Raw genomic sequence first — 17,810 nt, 5'->3', positions numbered from 1 at the left:
ATACGAGTTCTTCCATCATTGCTAACCTGTGTGGGTGAGTTAGTATACGAGTTCTTCCATCATTGCTAACCTGTATGGGTATGTTAGTATACGAGTTCTTCCATCATTGCTAACCTGTGTGGGTGAGTTAGTATACGAGTTCTTCCATCATTGCTAACCTGTGTGGTTGAGTTAGTATACGAGTCCTTCCATCATTGCTAACCTGTGTGTATGTTATTATACGAGTTCTTCCATCATTGCTAACCTGTGTGTGTTAGTTAGTATACAAGTTCTTCCATCATTGCTAACCTGTGTGTGTGTGTTAGTTAGTATACAAGGTCTTCCATCATTGCTAACCTGTGTGTGGGTATGTTAGTATACGAGTTCTTCCATCATTGCTAACCTGTGTGTATGTTAGTTAGTATACGAGTTCTTCCATCATTGCTAACCTGTGTGGGTATGTTAGTATACAAGTTCTTCCATCATTGCTAACCTGTGTGTGTGTTAGTTAGTATACGAGTTCTTCCATCATTGCTAACCTGTGTGTGTTAGTTAGAATACAAGTTCTTCCATCATTGCTAACCTGTGTGTGTGTGTTAGTTAGTATACGGGTTCTTCTATCATTGCTAACCTGTGTGTTAGTTCGTTTATGAGTTCTTCCATCATTGCTAACCTGTGTGTGTGTTAGTTAGTATACAAGTTCTTCCATCATTGCAAACCTGTGTGTGTTAGTTAGTATATGAGTTCTTCCATCATTGCAAACCTGTGTGTGTGTGTGTGTGTGTTAGTATACGAGTTCTTCCATCATTGCTAACCTGTGTGTGTTAGTTAGTATACGAGTTCTTCCATCATTGCTAACCTGTGTGTGTGTGTGTGTGTGTGTGTGTGTGTGTTAGTTAGTATATGAGTCCTTCCATCATTGCTAACCTGTGTGTATGTTAGTATACGAGTTCTTCCATCATTGCTAACCTGTGTGTATGTTAGTATACGAGTTCTTCCATCATTGCAAACCTGTGTGTGTTAGTTAGTATATGAGTTCTTCCATCATTGCTAACCTGTGTGTGTTAGTTAGTATATAAGTTATTCCATCATTGCTAACCTGTGTGTATGTTAGTATACAAGTTCTTCCATCATTGCAAACCTGTGTGTGTTAGTTAGTATATGAGTTCTTCCATCATTGCTAACCTGTGTGTGTTAGTTAGTATATAAGTTCTTCCATCATTGCTAACCTGTGTGTGTTAGTTAGTATATGAGTTCTTCCATCATTGCAAACCTGTGTGTGTGTGTGTGTGTTAGTATACGAGTTCTTCCATCATTGCTAACCTGTGTGTGTTAGTTAGTATATAAGTTCTTCCATCATTGCTAACCTGTGTGTGTTAGTATATGAGTTCTTCCATCATTGCAAACCTGTGTGTGTGTGTGTGTTAGTATACGAGTTCTTCCATCATTGTTAACCTGTGTGTGTGTTAGTATACTGGTTCTTCCATCATTGCTAACCTGTGTGTGTTAGTTAGTATACGAGTTCTTCCATCATTGCTAAGCTGTGTGTGTGTTAGTGTACGAGTTCTTCCATCATTGCTAACCTGTGTGTTAGTTCATTTATGAGTTCTTCCATCATTGCTAACCTGTGTGTTAGTTAGTATATGAGTTCTTCCATCATTGCTAACCTGTGTGTGTGTGTTAGTTAGTATACGAGTTCTTCCATCATTGCTAACCTGTGTGTGTGTTAGTATACGAGTTCTTCCATCATTGCTAACCTGTGTGGGTGAGTTAGTATACGAGTTCTTCCATCATTGCTAACCTGTGTGGTTGAGTTAGTATACGAGTTCTTCCATCATTGCTAACCTGTATGGGTATGTTAGTATATTAATTCTTCCATCATTGCTGACCTGTGTGTGTGTGTGTTAGTTCGTTTATGAGTTCTTCCATCATTGCTAACCTGTGTGTGTGTTAGTATACAAGTTCTTCCATCATTGCTAACCTGTGTGTGTTAGTTAGTATACGAGTTATTCCATCATTGCTAACCTGTGTGTGTGTGTGTGTGTGTGTGTGTGTGTGTGTGTGTTAGTTAGTATACGAGTCCTTCCATCATTGCTAACCTGTGTGTGTTAGTTAGTATACAAGTTCTTCCATCATTGCTAACCTGTGTGTGTGTGTTAGTTAGTATACAAGTTCTTCCATCATTGCTAACCTGTGTGTGGGTATGTTAGTATACGAGTTCTTCCATCATTGCTAACCTGTGTGTATGTTAGTTAGTATACGAGTTCTTCCATCATTGCTAACCTGTGTGGGTATGTTAGTATACAAGTTCTTCCATCATTGCTAACCTGTGTGTGTGTTAGTTAGTATACAAGTTCTTCCATCATTGCTAACCTGTGTGTGTGTGTTAGGTAGTAAACGGGTTCTTCTATCATTGCTAACCTGTGTGTTAGTTCGTTTATGAGTTCTTCCATCATTGCTAACCTGTGTGTGTGTTAGTATACGAGTTCTTCCATCATTGCTAACCTGTGTGTGTGTGTGTGTGTGTGTGTGTGTGTGTGTGTGTGTGTGTGTGTGTGTGTGTGTTAGTTAGTAAATGAGTCCTTCCATCATTGCTAACCTGTGTGTATGTTAGTATACAAGTTATTCCATCATTGCTAACCTGTGTGTATTAGTTAGTATACAAGTTCTTCCATCATTGCTAACCTGTGTGTGTGTTAGTTAGTATACAAGTTCTTCCATCATTGCTAACCTGTGTGTGTGTTAGTTAGTATACAAGTTCTTCCATCATTGCAAACCTGTGTGTGTTAGTTAGTATATGAGTTCTTCCATCATTGCTAACCTGTGTGTGTTAGTTAGTATATGAGTTCTTCCATCATTGCAAACCTGTGTGTGTGTTAGTATACGAGTTCTTCCATCATTGCTAACCTGTGTGTGTGTTAGTTAGTATACGAGTTCTTCCATCATTGCTAACCTGTGTGTGTGTATGTTAGTATACGAGTTCTTCCATCATTGCTAACCTGTGTGTGTTAGTTAGTATATGAGTTCTTCCATCATTGCTAACTTGTGTGTGTTAGTTAGTATATAAGTTCTTCCATCATTGCTAACCTGTGTGTGTTAGTTATTATATGAGTTCTTCCATCATTGCAAACCTGTGTGTGTGTGTGTGTGTGTGTTAGTATACGAGTTCTTCCATCATTGCTAACCTGTGTGTGTTAGTTAGTATACGAGTTCTTCCATCATTGCTAACCTGTGTGTGTGTGTGTGTGTGTGTGTGTGTTAGTATACGAGTCCTTCCATCATTGCTAACCTGTGTGTATGTTATTATACGAGTTCTTCCATCATTGCTAACCTGTGTGTGTTAGTTAGTATACAAGTTCTTCCATCATTGCTAACCTGTGTGTGTGTGTTAGTTAGTATACAAGGTCTTCCATCATTGCTAACCTGTGTGTGGGTATGTTAGTATACGAGTTCTTCCATCATTGCTAACCTGTGTGTATGTTAGTTAGTATACGAGTTCTTCCATCATTGCTAACCTGTGTGTATGTTAGTTAGTATACAAGTTCTTCCATCATTGCTAACCTGTGTGTGTGTTAGTTAGTATACGAGTTCTTCCATCATTGCTAACCTGTGTGTGTTAGTTAGAATACAAGTTCTTCCATCATTGCTAACCTGTGTGTGTGTGTTAGTTAGTATACGGGTTCTTCTATCATTGCTAACCTGTGTGTTAGTTCGTTTATGAGTTCTTCCATCATTGCTAACCTGTGTGTGGGTTAGTATACGAGTTCTTCCATCATTGCAAACCTGTGTGTGTTAGTTAGTATATGAGTTCTTCCATCATTGCTAACCTGTGTGGGTGAGTTAGTATACGAGTTCTTCCATCATTGCTAACCTGTATGGGTATGTTAGTATACGAGTTCTTCCATCATTGCTAACCTGTGTGGGTGAGTTAGTATACGAGTTCTTCCATCATTGCTAACCTGTGTGGGTGAGTTAGTATACGAGTTCTTCCATCATTGCTAACCTGTATGGGTATGTTAGTATATTCATTCTTCCATCATTGCTGACCTGTGTGTGTGTGTGTGTTAGTTAGTATACGAGTTCTTCCATCATTGCTAACCTGTGTGTGTGTGTTAGGTAGTATACGGGTTCTTCCATCATTGCTAACCTGTGTGGGTGAGTTAGTATACAAGTTCTTCCATCATTGCTAACCTGTATGGGTATGTTAGTATATTAATTCTTCCATCATTGCTGACCTGTGTGTGTTAGTTAGTATACGAGTTATTCCATCATTGCTAACCTGTGTGTGTGTGTTAGTTAGTATACAAGTTCTTCCATCATTGCTAACCTGTGTGTGGGTATGTTAGTATACGAGTTCTTCCATCATTGCTAACCTGTGTGTATGTTAGTTTGTATACGAGTTCTTCCATCATTGCTAACCTGTGTGGGTATGTTAGTATACAAGTTCTTCCATCATTGCTAACCTGTGTGTGTGTTAGTTAGTATACGAGTTCTTCCATCATTGCTAACCTGTGTGTGTTAGTTAGTATACAAGTTCTTCCATCATTGCTAACCTGTGTGTGTGTGTTAGGTAGTAAACGGGTTCTTCTATCATTGCTAACCTGTGTGTTAGTTCGTTTATGAGTTCTTCCATCATTGCTAACCTGTGTGTGTGTTAGTATACGAGTTCTTCCATCATTGCTAACCTGTGTGTGTGTGTGTGTGTGTGTGTGTGTGTGTGTGTGTGTGTGTGTGTGTGTGTGTGTGTTAGTTAGTAAATGAGTCCTTCCATCATTGCTAACCTGTGTGTATGTTAGTATACAAGTTATTCCATCATTGCTAACCTGTGTGTATTAGTTAGTATACAAGTTCTTCCATCATTGCTAACCTGTGTGTGTGTTAGTTAGTATACAAGTTCTTCCATCATTGCTAACCTGTGTGTGTGTTAGTGAGTATACGAGTTCTTCCATCATTGCAAACCTGTGTGTGTTAGTTAGTATATGAGTTCTTCCATCATTGCTAACCTGTGTGTGTTAGTTAGTATATGAGTTCTTCCATCATTGCAAACCTGTGTGTGTGTTAGTATACGAGTTCTTCCATCATTGCTAACCTGTGTGTGTGTTAGTCATTGCTAATCCGTGTGTGCGAGTCCTTCCATCATTGCTAACCTGTGTGTATGTTACACCAGTTCTTCATCATAACGAGTTCTTCCATCATTGCTAACCTGTGTGTGTGTTAGTTAGTATACAAGTTCTTCCATCATTGCTAACCTGTGTGTGTGTTAGTTAGTATACAAGTTCTTCCATCATTGCTAACCTGTGTGTGTGTGTGTGTGTGTGTGTGTTAGGTAGTATACGAGTTCTTCCATCATTGCTAACCTGTGTGTGTGTGTTAGTTAGTATATGTGTTCTTCCATCATTGCTAATCTCTGTGTGTTAGTTAGTATATGAGTTATTCCATCATTGCTAACCTGTGTGTGTTAGTTAGTATATGAGTTATTCCATTATTGCTAACCTGTGTGTGTTAGTATACGAGTTCTTCCATCATTGCTAACCTGTGTGTGTGTGTGTGTTAGGTAGTATATGGGTTCTTCCATCATTGCTAACCTGTTTGTGTTAGTTAGTATATGAGTTCTTCCATCATTGCTAACCTGTGTGTGTGTTTAGTATACGAGTTCTTCCATCATTGCTAACCTGTGTGTGTGTTAGGTAGTATACGGGTTCTTCTATCGTTGCTAACCTGTGTATCAGTTCGTTTATGAGTTCTTCCATCATTGCTAACCTGTGTGTATGTTAGTATACGAGTTCTTCCATCATTGCTAACCTGTGTGTGTGTTAGTTAGTATACGAGTTCTTCCATCATTGCTAACCTGTGTGTGTGTGTTAGTTAGTATACAAGTTCTTCCATCATTGCTAACCTGTGTGTGTGTTAGTTAGTATACAAGTTCTTCCATCATTGCAAACCTGTGTGTGTTAGTTAGTATATGAGTTCTTCCATCATTGCAAACCTGTGTGTGTGTGTGTGTGTGTGTGTGTTAGTATACGAGTTCTTCCATCATTGCTAACCTGTGTGTGTTAGTTAGTATACGAGTTCTTCCATCATTGCTAACCTGTGTGTGTGTGTGTGTGTGTGTGTGTTAGTTAGTATATGAGTCCTTCCATCATTGCTAACCTGTGTGTGTTAGTTAGTATACGAGTTCTTCCATCATTGCAAACCTGTGTGTGTGTGTGTGTGTTAGTATACGAGTTCTTCCATCATTGCTAACCTGTGTGTATGTTAGTATACGAGTTCTTCCATCATTGCAAACCTGTGTGTGTTAGTTAGTATATGAGTTCTTCCATCATTGCTAACCTGTGTGTGTTAGTTAGTATACAAGTTCTTCCATCATTGCTAACCTGTGTGTGTATGTTAGTATACGAGTTCTTCCATCATTGCTAACCTGTGTGTGTTAGTTAGTATATGAGTTCTTCCATCATTGCTAACCTGTGTGTGTTAGTTAGTATATAAGTTCTTCCATCATTGCTAACCTGTGTGTGTTAGTTAGTATATGAGTTCTTCCATCATTGCTAACCTGTGTGTGTGTGTGTGTTAGTATACGAGTTCTTCCATCATTGCTAACCTGTGTGTGTTAGTTAGTATATAAGTTCTTCCATCATTGCTAACCTGTGTGTGTTAGTATATGAGTTCTTCCATCATTGCAAACCTGTGTGTGTGTGTGTGTTAGTATACGAGTTCTTCCATCATTGTTAACCTGTGTGTGTGTTAGTATACTGGTTCTTCCATCATTGCTAACCTGTGTGTGTTAGTTAGTATACGAGTTCTTCCATCATTGCTAACCTGTGTGTGTGTTAGTGTACGAGTTCTTCCATCATTGCTAACCTGTGTGTTAGTTATATGAGTTCTTCCATCATTGCTAACCTGTGTGTTAGTTAGTATATGAGTTCTTCCATCATTGCTAATCTGTGTGTGTGTGTTAGTTAGTATACGAGTTCTTCCATCATTGCTAACCTGTGTGTGTGTTAGTTAGTTCTTCCATCATTGCTAACCTGTGTGGGTGAGTTAGTATACGAGTTCTTCCATCATTGCTAACCTGTATGGGTATGTTAGTATACGAGTTCTTCCATCATTGCTAACCTGTGTGGGTGAGTTAGTATACGAGTTCTTCCATCATTGCTAACCTGTGTGGTTGAGTTAGTATACGAGTTCTTCCATCATTGCTAACCTGTGTGTGTGTTAGTATACAAGTTCTTCCATCATTGCTAACCTGTGTGTGTTAGTTAGTATACGAGTTATTCCATCATTGCTAACCTGTGTGTGTGTGTGTGTGTGTGTGTGTGTGTGTGTGTGTGTGTTAGTTAGTATACGAGTCCTTCCATCATTGCTAACCTGTGTGTGTTAGTTAGTATACAAGTTCTTCCATCATTGCTAACCTGTGTGTGTGTGTTAGTTAGTATACAAGTTCTTCCATCATTGCTAACCTGTGTGTGGGTATGTTAGTATACGAGTTCTTCCATCATTGCTAACCTGTGTGGGTATGTTAGTATACAAGTTCTTCCATCATTGCTAACCTGTGTGTGTGTTAGTTAGTATACGAGTTCTTCCATCATTGCTAACCTGTGTGTGTTAGTTAGTATACAAGTTCTTCCATCATTGCTAACCTGTGTGTGTGTGTTAGGTAGTAAACGGGTTCTTCTATCATTGCTAACCTGTGTGTTAGTTCGTTTATGAGTTCTTCCATCATTGCTAACCTGTGTGTGTGTTAGTATACGAGTTCTTCCATCATTGCTAACCTGTGTGTGTGTGTGTGTGTGTGTGTGTGTGTGTGTGTGTGTGTGTGTGTGTGTGTGTGTGTGTGTGTGTGTGTTAGTTAGTAAATGAGTCCTTCCATCATTGCTAACCTGTGTGTATGTTAGTATACAAGTTATTCCATCATTGCTAACCTGTGTGTATTAGTTAGTATACAAGTTCTTCCATCATTGCTAACCTGTGTGTGTGTTAGTTAGTATACAAGTTCTTCCATCATTGCTAACCTGTGTGTGTGTGTGTTAGTTAGTATACAAGTTCTTCCATCATTGCAAACCTGTGTGTGTTAGTTAGTATATGAGTTCTTCCATCATTGCTAACCTGTGTGTGTTAGTTAGTATATGAGTTCTTCCATCATTGCAAACCTGTGTGTGTGTTAGTATACGAGTTCTTCCATCATTGCTAACCTGTGTGTGTGTTAGTATACGAGTCCTTCCATCATTGCTAACCTGTGTGTATGTTAGGATACGAGTTCTTCCATCATTGCTAACCTGTGTGTGTGTTAGTTAGTATACAAGTTCTTCCATCATTGCTAACCTGTGTGTGTGTTAGTTAGTATACGAGTTCTTCCATCATTGCTAACCTGTGTGTGTGTATGTTAGTATACGAGTTCTTCCATCATTGCTAACCTGTGTGTGTTAGTTAGTATATGAGTTCTTCCATCATTGCTAACTTGTGTGTGTTAGTTAGTATATAAGTTCTTCCATCATTGCTAACCTGTGTGTGTTAGTTATTATATGAGTTCTTCCATCATTGCAAACCTGTGTGTGTGTGTGTGTGTGTGTTAGTATACGAGTCCTTCCATCATTGCTAACCTGTGTGTATGTTATTATACGAGTTCTTCCATCATTGCTAACCTGTGTGTGTTAGTTAGTATACAAGTTCTTCCATCATTGCTAACCTGTGTGTGTGTGTTAGTTAGTATACAAGGTCTTCCATCATTGCTAACCTGTGTGTGGGTATGTTAGTATACGAGTTCTTCCATCATTGCTAACCTGTGTGTATGTTAGTTAGTATACGAGTTCTTCCATCATTGCTAACCTGTGTGGGTATGTTAGTATACAAGTTCTTCCATCATTGCTAACCTGTGTGTGTTAGTTAGAATACAAGTTCTTCCATCATTGCTAACCTGTGTGTGTGTGTTAGTTAGTATACGGGTTCTTCTATCATTGCTAACCTGTGTGTTAGTTTGTTTATGAGTTCTTCCATCATTGCTAACCTGTGTGTGGGTTAGTATACGAGTTATTCCATCATTGCAAACCTGTGTGTGTTAGTTAGTATATAAGTTCTTCCATCATTGCTAACCTGTGTGTGTTAGTTAGTATATGAGTTCTTCCATCATTGCAAACCTGTGTGTGTGTTAGTTAGTATATGAGTTCTTCCATCATTGCTAACTTGTGTGTGTTAGTTAGTATATAAGTTCTTCCATCATTGCTAACCTGTGTGTGTTAGTTAGTATATGAGTTCTTCCATCATTGCTAACTTGTGTGTGTTAGTTAGTATACGAGTTCTTCCATCATTGCTAACCTGTGTGTGTGTTAGTTAGTATATGAGTTCTTCCATCATTGCTAACTTGTGTGTGTTAGTTAGTATATAAGTTCTTCCATCATTGCTAACCTGTGTGTGTTAGTTAGTATATGAGTTCTTCCATCATTGCAAACCTGTGTGTGTGTTAGTTAGTATATGAGTTCTTCCATCATTGCTAACTTGTGTGTGTTAGTTAGAGTTCTTCCATCATTGCTAACCTGTGTGTGTTAGTTAGTATATGAGTTCTTCCATCATTGCTAACCTGTGTGTGTGTGTGTGTGTGTGTGTTAGTATACGAGTTCTTCCATCATTGCTAACCTGTGTGTGTTAGTTAGTATACGAGTTCTTCCATCATTGCTAACCTGTGTGTGTGTGTGTGTGTGTGTTAGTATACGAGTCCTTCCATCATTGCTAACCTGTGTGTATGTTATTATACGAGTTCTTCCATCATTGCTAACCTGTGTGTGTTAGTTAGTATACAAGTTCTTCCATCATTGCTAACCTGTGTGTGTGTGTTAGTTAGTATACAAGGTCTTCCATCATTGCTAACCTGTGTGTGGGTATGTTAGTATACGAGTTCTTCCATCATTGCTAACCTGTGTGTATGTTAGTTAGTATACGAGTTCTTCCATCATTGCTAACCTGTGTGGGTATGTTAGTATACAAGTTCTTCCATCATTGCTAACCTGTGTGTGTGTGTTAGTTAGTATACGAGTTCTTCCATCATTGCTAACCTGTGTGTGTTAGTTAGAATACAAGTTCTTCCATCATTGCTAACCTGTGTGTGTGTGTTAGGTAGTATACGGGTTCTTCTATCATTGCTAACCTGTGTGTTAGTTCGTTTATGAGTTCTTCCATCATTGCTAACCTGTGTGTGTGTTAGTATACGAGTTCTTCCATCATTGCTAACCTGTGTGTGTGTGTGTGTGTGTGTGTGTGTTAGTTAGTAAATGAGTCCTTCCATCATTGCTAACCTGTGTGTATGTTAGTATACGAGTTATTCCATCATTGCTAACCTGTGTGTATTAGTTAGTATACAAGTTCTTCCATCATTGCTAACCTGTGTGTGTGTTAGTTAGTATACAAGTTCTTCCATCATTGCTAACCTGTGTGTGTGTTAGTTAGTATACGAGTTCTTCCATCATTGCAAACCTGTGTGTTAGTTAGTATATGAGTTCTTCCATCATTGCAAACCTGTGTGTGTGTTAGTATACGAGTTCTTCCATCATTGCTAACCTGTGTGTGTGTTAGTATACGAGTCCTTCCATCATTGCTAACCTGTGTGTATGTTAGTATACAAGTTCTTCCATCATTGCTAACCTGTGTGTGTGTTAGTTAGTATACAAGTTCTTCCATCATTGCTAACCTGTGTGTGTGTTAGTTAGTATACGAGTTCTTCCATCATTGCAAACCTGTGTGTGTTAGTTAGTATATGAGTTCTTCCATCATTGCTAACCTGTGTGTGTTAGTTAGTATATGAGTTATTCCATCATTGCTAACCTGTGTGTATTAGTTAGTATACAAGTTCTTCCATCATTGCTAACCTGTGTGTGTGTTAGTTAGTATACAAAATCTTCCATCATTGCTAACCTGTGTGTGTTAGTTAGTATACAAGTTCTTCCATCATTGCTAACCTGTGTGTGTGTTAGTTAGTATACAAGTTCTTCCATCATTGCTAACCTGTGTGTGTGTTAGTTAGTATACAAGTTCTTCCATCATTGCTAACCTGTGTGTGTGTTAGTTAGTATACAAGTTCTTCCATCATTGCTAACCTGTGTGTGTTAGTTAGTATACAAGTTCTTCCATCATTGCTAACCTGTGTGTGTGTTAGTTAGTATACAAGTTCTTCCATCATTGCTAACCTGTGTGTGTGTTAGTTAGTATACAAGTTCTTCCATCATTGCTAACCTGTGTGTGTGTTAGTTAGTATACGAGTTCTTCCATCATTGCTAACCTGTGTGTGTGTTAGTTAGTATACAAGTTCTTCCATCATTGCTAACCTGTGTGTGTGTTAGTTAGTATACAAGTTCTTCCATCATTGCAAACCTGTGTGTGTTAGTTAGTATATGAGTTCTTCCATCATTGCTAACTTGTGTGTGTTAGTTAGTATATGAGTTCTTCCATCATTGCAAACCTGTGTGTGTGTGTGTGTGTGTGTGTGTGTGTGTTAGTATACGAGTTCTTCCATCATTGCTAACCTGTGTGTGTTAGTTAGTATACGAGTTCTTCCATCATTGCTAACCTGTGTGTGTGTATGTGTGTGTGTTAGTTAGTATATGAGTCCTTCCATCATTGTTAACCTGTGTGTATGTTAGTATACGAGTTCTTCCATCATTGCTAACCTGTGTGTGTGTTAGTTAGTATACGAGTTCTTCCATCATTGCTAACCTGTGTGGGTGAGTTAGTATACGAGTTCTTCCATCATTGCTAACCTGTGTGTGTGTGTGTGTGTGTGTGTTAGTTAGTATATGAGTCCTTCCATCATTGTTAACCTGTGTGTATGTTAGTATACGAGTTCTTCCATCATTGCTAACCTGTGTGTATGTTAGTATACGAGTTCTTCCATCATTGCAAACCTGTGTGTGTTAGTTAGTATATGAGTTCTTCCATCATTGCTAACCTGTGTGTATGTTAGTATACAAGTTCTTCCATCATTGCTAACCTGTGTGTGTGTTAGTTAGTATACAAGTTCTTCCATCATTGCTAACCTGTGTGTGTGTTAGTTAGTATACGAGTTCTTCCATCATTGCAAACCTGTGTGTGTTAGTTAGTATATGAGTTCTTCCATCATTGCTAACCTGTGTGTGTTAGTTAGTATATGAGTTATTCCATCATTGCTAACCTGTGTGTGTTAGTTAGTATACAAGTTCTTCCATCATTGCTAACCTGTGTGTGTGTTAGTTAGTATACAAGTTCTTCCATCATTGCTAACCTGTGTGTGTTAGTTAGTATACAAGTTCTTCCATCATTGCTAACCTGTGTGTGTGTTAGTTAGTATACAAGTTCTTCCATCATTGCAAACCTGTGTGTGTTAGTTAGTATATGAGTTCTTCCATCATTGCTAACTTGTGTGTGTTAGTTAGTATATGAGTTCTTCCATCATTGCAAACCTGTGTGTGTGTATGTGTGTGTGTTAGTTAGTATATGAGTCCTTCCATCATTGTTAACCTGTGTGTATGTTAGTATACGAGTTCTTCCATCATTGCTAACCTGTGTGTGTGTTAGTTAGTATACGAGTTCTTCCATCATTGCTAACCTGTGTGGGTGAGTTAGTATACGAGTTCTTCCATCATTGCTAACCTGTGTGTGTTAGTTAGTATATAAGTTCTTCCATCATTGCTAACCTGTGTGTATGTTTGTATACGAGTTCTTCCATCATTGCAAACCTGTGTGTGTTAGTTAGTATATGAGTTCTTCCATCATTGCTAACCTGTGTGTGTTAGTTAGTATATGAGTTCTTCCATCATTGCAAACCTGTGTGTGTGTTAGTATACGAGTTCTTCCATCATTGCTAACCTGTGTGTGTTAGTTAGTATATGAGTTCTTCCATCATTGCAAACCTGTGTGTGTGTGTGTGTGTGTGTTAGTATACGAGTTCTTCCATCATTGTTAACCTGTGTGTGTGTTAGTATACGGGTTGTTCCATCATTGCTAACCTGTGTGTGTTAGTTAGTATATGAGTTCTTCCATCATTGCTAACCTGTGTGTGTTTAGTTAGTATACGGGTTCTTCCATCATTGCTAACCTGTGTGTTAGTTCATTTATGAGTTCTTCCATCATTGCTAACCTGTGTGTGTGTTAGTTAGTATACAAGTTCTTCCATCATTGCTAACCTGTGTGTGTGTGTTAGTTAGTATACAAGTTCTTCCATCATTGCAAACCTGTGTGTGTTAGTTAGTATATGAGTTCTTCCATCATTGCTAACTTGTGTGTGTTAGTTAGTATATGAGTTCTTCCATCATTGCAAACCGGTGTGTGTGTGTGTGTGTGTGTGTGTGTTAGTATACGAGTTCTTCCATCATTGCTAACCTGTGTGTGTTAGTTAGTATACGAGTTCTTCCATCATTGCTAACCTGTGTGTGTGTATGTGTGTGTGTTAGTTAGTATATGAGTCCTTCCATCATTGTTAACCTGTGTGTATGTTAGTATACGAGTTCTTCCATCATTGCTAACCTGTTTGTGTGTTAGTTAGTATACGAGTTCTTCCATCATTGCTAACCTGTGTGGGTGAGTTAGTATACGAGTTCTTCCATCATTGCTAACCTGTGTGTGTTAGTTAGTATATAAGTTCTTCCATCATTGCTAACCTGTGTGTATGTTTGTATACGAGTTCTTCCATCATTGCAAACCTGTGTGTGTTAGTTAGTATATGAGTTCTTCCATCATTGCTAACCTGTGTGTGTTAGTTAGTATATGAGTTCTTCCATCATTGCAAACCTGTGTGTGTGTTAGTATACGAGTTCTTCCATCATTGCTAACCTGTGTGTGTTAGTTAGTATATGAGTTCTTCCATCATTGCAAACCTGTGTGTGTGTGTGTGTTAGTATACGAGTTCTTCCATCATTGTTAACCTGTGTGTGTGTTAGTATACGGGTTGTTCCATCATTGCTAACCTGTGTGTGTTAGTTAGTATATGAGTTCTTCCATCATTGCTAACCTGTGTGTGTTAGTTAGTATACGGGTTCTTCCATCATTGCTAACCTGTGTGTTAGTTCATTTATGAGTTCTTCCATCATTGCTAACCTGTGTGTTAGTTAGTATATGAGTTCTTCCATCATTGCTAACCTGTGTGTGTGTGTTAGTTAGTATACGAGTTCTTCCATCATTGCTAACCTGTGTGTGTGTTAGTTAGTATACGAGTTCTTCCATCATTGCTAACCTGTGTGGGTGAGTTAGTATACGGGTTCTTCCATCATTGCTAACCTGTGTGTGTGTGTGTGTGTGTTAGTTAGTATATGAGTCCTTCCATCATTGTTAACCTGTGTGTGTTAGTTAGTATACGAGTTCTTCCATCATTGCTAACCTGTGTGTGTGTGTGTGTGTGTGTGTGTGTGTGTTAGTTAGTATATGAGTCCTTCCATCATTGTTAACCTGTGTGTATGTTAGTATACGAGTTCTTCCATTATTGCTAACCTGTGTGTGTGTTAGTTAGTATACGAGTTCTTCCATCATTGCTAACCTGTGTGGGTGTGTTAGTATACGAGTTCTTCCATCATTGCTAACCTGTGTGTGTGTGTGTGTGTGTGTTAGTTAGTATATGAGTCCTTCCATCATTGTTAACCTGTGTGTATGTTAGTATACGAGTTCTTCCATCATTGCAAACCTGTGTGTGTGTGTGTGTGTGTGTGTGTTAGTATACGAGTTCTTCCATCATTGCTAACCTGTGTGTGTTAGTTAGTATACGAGTTCTTCCATCATTGCTAACCTGTGTGTGTGTGTGTGTGTTAGTTAGTATATGAGTCCTTCCATCATTGTTAACCTGTGTGTATGTTAGTATACGAGTTCTTCCATCATTGCTAACCTGTGTGTATGTTAGTATACGAGTTCTTCCATCATTGCAAACCTGTGTGTGTTAGTTAGTATATGAATTCTTCCATCATTGCTAACCTGTGTGTGTTAGTTAGTATATGAGTTCTTCCATCATTGCAAACCTGTGTGTGTGTGTTAGTATACGAGTTCTTCCATCATTGCTAACCTGTGTGTGTTAGTTAGTATATAAGTTCTTCCATCATTGCTAACCTGTGTGTGTTAGTTAGTATATGAGGTCTTCCATCATTGCAAACCTGTGTGTGTGTGTTAGTATACGAGTTCTTCCATCATTGTTAACCTGTGTGTGTGTTAGTATACGGGTTCTTCCATCATTGCTAACCTTTGTGTGTTAGTTAGTATATGAGTTCTTCCATCATTGCTAACCTGTGTGTGTGTGTTAGTATACGAGTTCTTCCATCATTGCTAAGCTGTGTGTGTGTTAGTGTACGAGTTCTTCCATCATTGCTAACCTGTGTGTGTTAGTTAGTATACAGGTTCTTCCATCATTGCTAACCTGTGTGTGTTAGTTAGTATACGAGTTCTTCCATCATTGCTAACCTGTGTGTGTTAGTTAGTATACAGGTTCTTCCATCATTGCTAACCTGTGTGTGTTAGTTAGTATACGAGTTCTTCCATCATTGCTAAGCTGTGTGTGTGTTAGTGTATGAGTTCTTCCATCATTGCTAACCTGTGTGTTAGTTCATTTATGAGTTCTTCCATCATTGCTAAATTTGTGTTAGTTAGTATATGAGTTCTTCCATCATTGCTAACCTGTGTGTGTGTGTTAGTTAGTATACGAGTTCTTCCAGCATTGCTAACCTGTGTGTGTGTTAGTTAGTATACGAGTTCTTCCATCATTGCTAACCTGTGTGTATTAGTTAGTATACAAGTTCTTCCATCATTGCTAACCTGTGTGTGTTAGTTAGTATATGAGTTCTTCCATCATTGCTAACCTGTGTGTGTTAGTTAGTATATGAGTTCTTCCATCATTGCAAACCTGTGTGTGTGTTAGTATACGAGTTCTTCCATCATTGCTAACCTGTGTGTGTGTTAGTATACGAGTTCTTCCATCATTGCTAACCTGTGTGTGTTAGTTAGTATATGAGTTCTTCCATCATTGCTAACCTGTGTGTGTTAGTTAGTATATGAGTTCTTCCATCATTGCTAAGCTGTGTGTGTTAGTTAGTATACGGTTTCTTCCATCATTGCTAACCTGTGTGTTAGTTCATTTATGAGTTCTTCCATCATTGCTAACCTGTGTGTGTGTGTGTGTGTTAGTATACAAGTTATTCCATCATTGCTAAGCTGTGTGTGTGTGTTAGTGTACGAGTTCTTCCATCATTGCTAACCTGTGTGTCTTAGTTAGTATACGAGTTCTTCCCTCATTGCTAACCTGTGTGGGTATGTTAGTATATGAGTTCTTCCATCATTGCTAACCAGTGTGTGTGTGTGTGTGTGTGTGTGTGTGTGTGTGTGTGTGTGTGTGTGTGTGTGTGTGTGTGTGTGTGTGTGTGTGTGTGTGTGTGTGTTAGTATACGAGTTCTTCCATCTAGGCTAAGCTGTGTGGGTGTTTTAGTATACGAGTTCTTCCATCATTGCTAACCTGTGTGTGTGTGTCCAGGAGGAGGAGGTGCAGCGTGAGGTGATTAAACAGGAGGAGTCAGTAGACCCAGACTACTGGGAGAAACTGCTGAGACACCACTATGAGCAGCAGCAGGAGGACCTGGCCCGTAACCTGGGAAAGGGCAAGAGGACCCGCAAGCCTGTCAACTACAACGACGGCTCTCAGGAGGAACGAGGTAGTAGACGGGGTACAGAACAGCGCTGCACAATGCAACCTTTTTTACCTACTCTGTGTGTGTGGATGTGGACGTGTGTTTATGTGTGTGGTAGGTAGGGTGTGTGGGATTGTGTATCTTTCATGTTATGTTGGAGCATGTGAGTGTGTGTTTGTGTTTGTACTAAATATTTGTCCATGTCCCATCTCTGTCCTCTGCTTTTTGAGGTGTTTCTAGTAGTATTCTAGGATTAAGCATGGGCATGATGTTTCCTTCCTACTGTCTCAGTACTCTCTCCTATCTGTCTCTAACAAGATTAGGGTCAATTCCAATTCAGGAAGGGAATTGAAATTCAATTAATGTTTGAAAAATGCCCATTGACAAGAAAGTTACCCCAACCTTGTTAATGACTTTGGTATTGACTAGTTTAGTTTTCTTGTGAAGTTGGTTGAAGTGAATTTCTGTCTATGCGATTATATCTGTTCTTCACTCTCTCTTCCTTCTCCCCTGAAAACAGAGCGGTCTGTGTCCTAAAACTCTCTGATTGGCTAATCCTGTCTCTTCCCCTCCCCTCTCTCTCCATTCTATATGCAGATTGGCAGGAGGATCAGTCTGACAACAACTCAGATTACTCTGTGGCCTCAGAGGAGGGAGATGAGGACTTTGATGAGCGATCAGAAGGTAGCAAACACTTTTGTCATGAATTCATATTGGTTACAGTGCATTCGGAAAGTATTCAGACCCATTCACTTTTTCCACATTTTGTTATGTTACAGCCTTATTCTAAAATCAAAAAATGTCCCTCGTCAATCTACACACAATACCCCATAATGACAAAGCAAAACAGGTTTTCAGACATTTTTGCACATTGATAAAAAATTTTAAAAAATTACATTTACATAAATATTCAACCCTTTGCTCAGTACTTTCTTGAAGCCCCTTTGGCAGTCATTACAGCCTTGAGTCTAATTGGGTATGACGCTCCAAGTTTGGCACACCTGTATGAGGGGAGAAACTCCCCATTCTTCTCTGCAGATTCTCTCAAGCTCTGTCAGGTTGGATGGGGAGCGTGACTTGTTTATGACTTGTTTATTGTGTTATTGGCTTGTTTATTGTTTACTCCATGTGTAACTCTGTGTTGTTTGTCGGTGTCACACTGCTTTGCTTTATCTTGGCCAGGTCGCAGTTGCAAATGAGAACTTGTTCTCAACTAGC

The 17,810-nt window shown here is 38.9% G+C and overlaps 1 protein-coding gene across 3 annotated transcripts in view; it reads left to right on the top strand.

Annotated features, from left to right (window-relative positions):
- LOC139389508 (chromodomain-helicase-DNA-binding protein 4-like) overlaps positions 1-17,810 on the top strand; it is a 63,303-nt gene that overhangs the window by 33,188 nt on the left and 12,305 nt on the right. For 2 of the 3 annotated variants that reach the window (XM_071136344.1, XM_071136332.1), the window contains exons 28-29: positions 16,439-16,628; positions 17,190-17,276. In XM_071136344.1, coding sequence (XP_070992445.1) covers positions 16,439-16,628; positions 17,190-17,276 — 277 coding nt within the window. The remainder of the gene's footprint in view (positions 1-16,438; positions 16,629-17,189; positions 17,277-17,810) is intronic. The other variant, XM_071136338.1, reaches the window with a different exon arrangement.

Source organism: Oncorhynchus clarkii, chromosome 3 (genome assembly GCF_045791955.1).
Source record: "Oncorhynchus clarkii lewisi isolate Uvic-CL-2024 chromosome 3, UVic_Ocla_1.0, whole genome shotgun sequence".
Lineage (NCBI taxonomy): Eukaryota > Metazoa > Chordata > Actinopteri > Salmoniformes > Salmonidae > Oncorhynchus > Oncorhynchus clarkii.
Note: the sequence above shows the minus strand (reverse complement) of the source record. Positions and strands in the feature narration are given on the sequence as shown.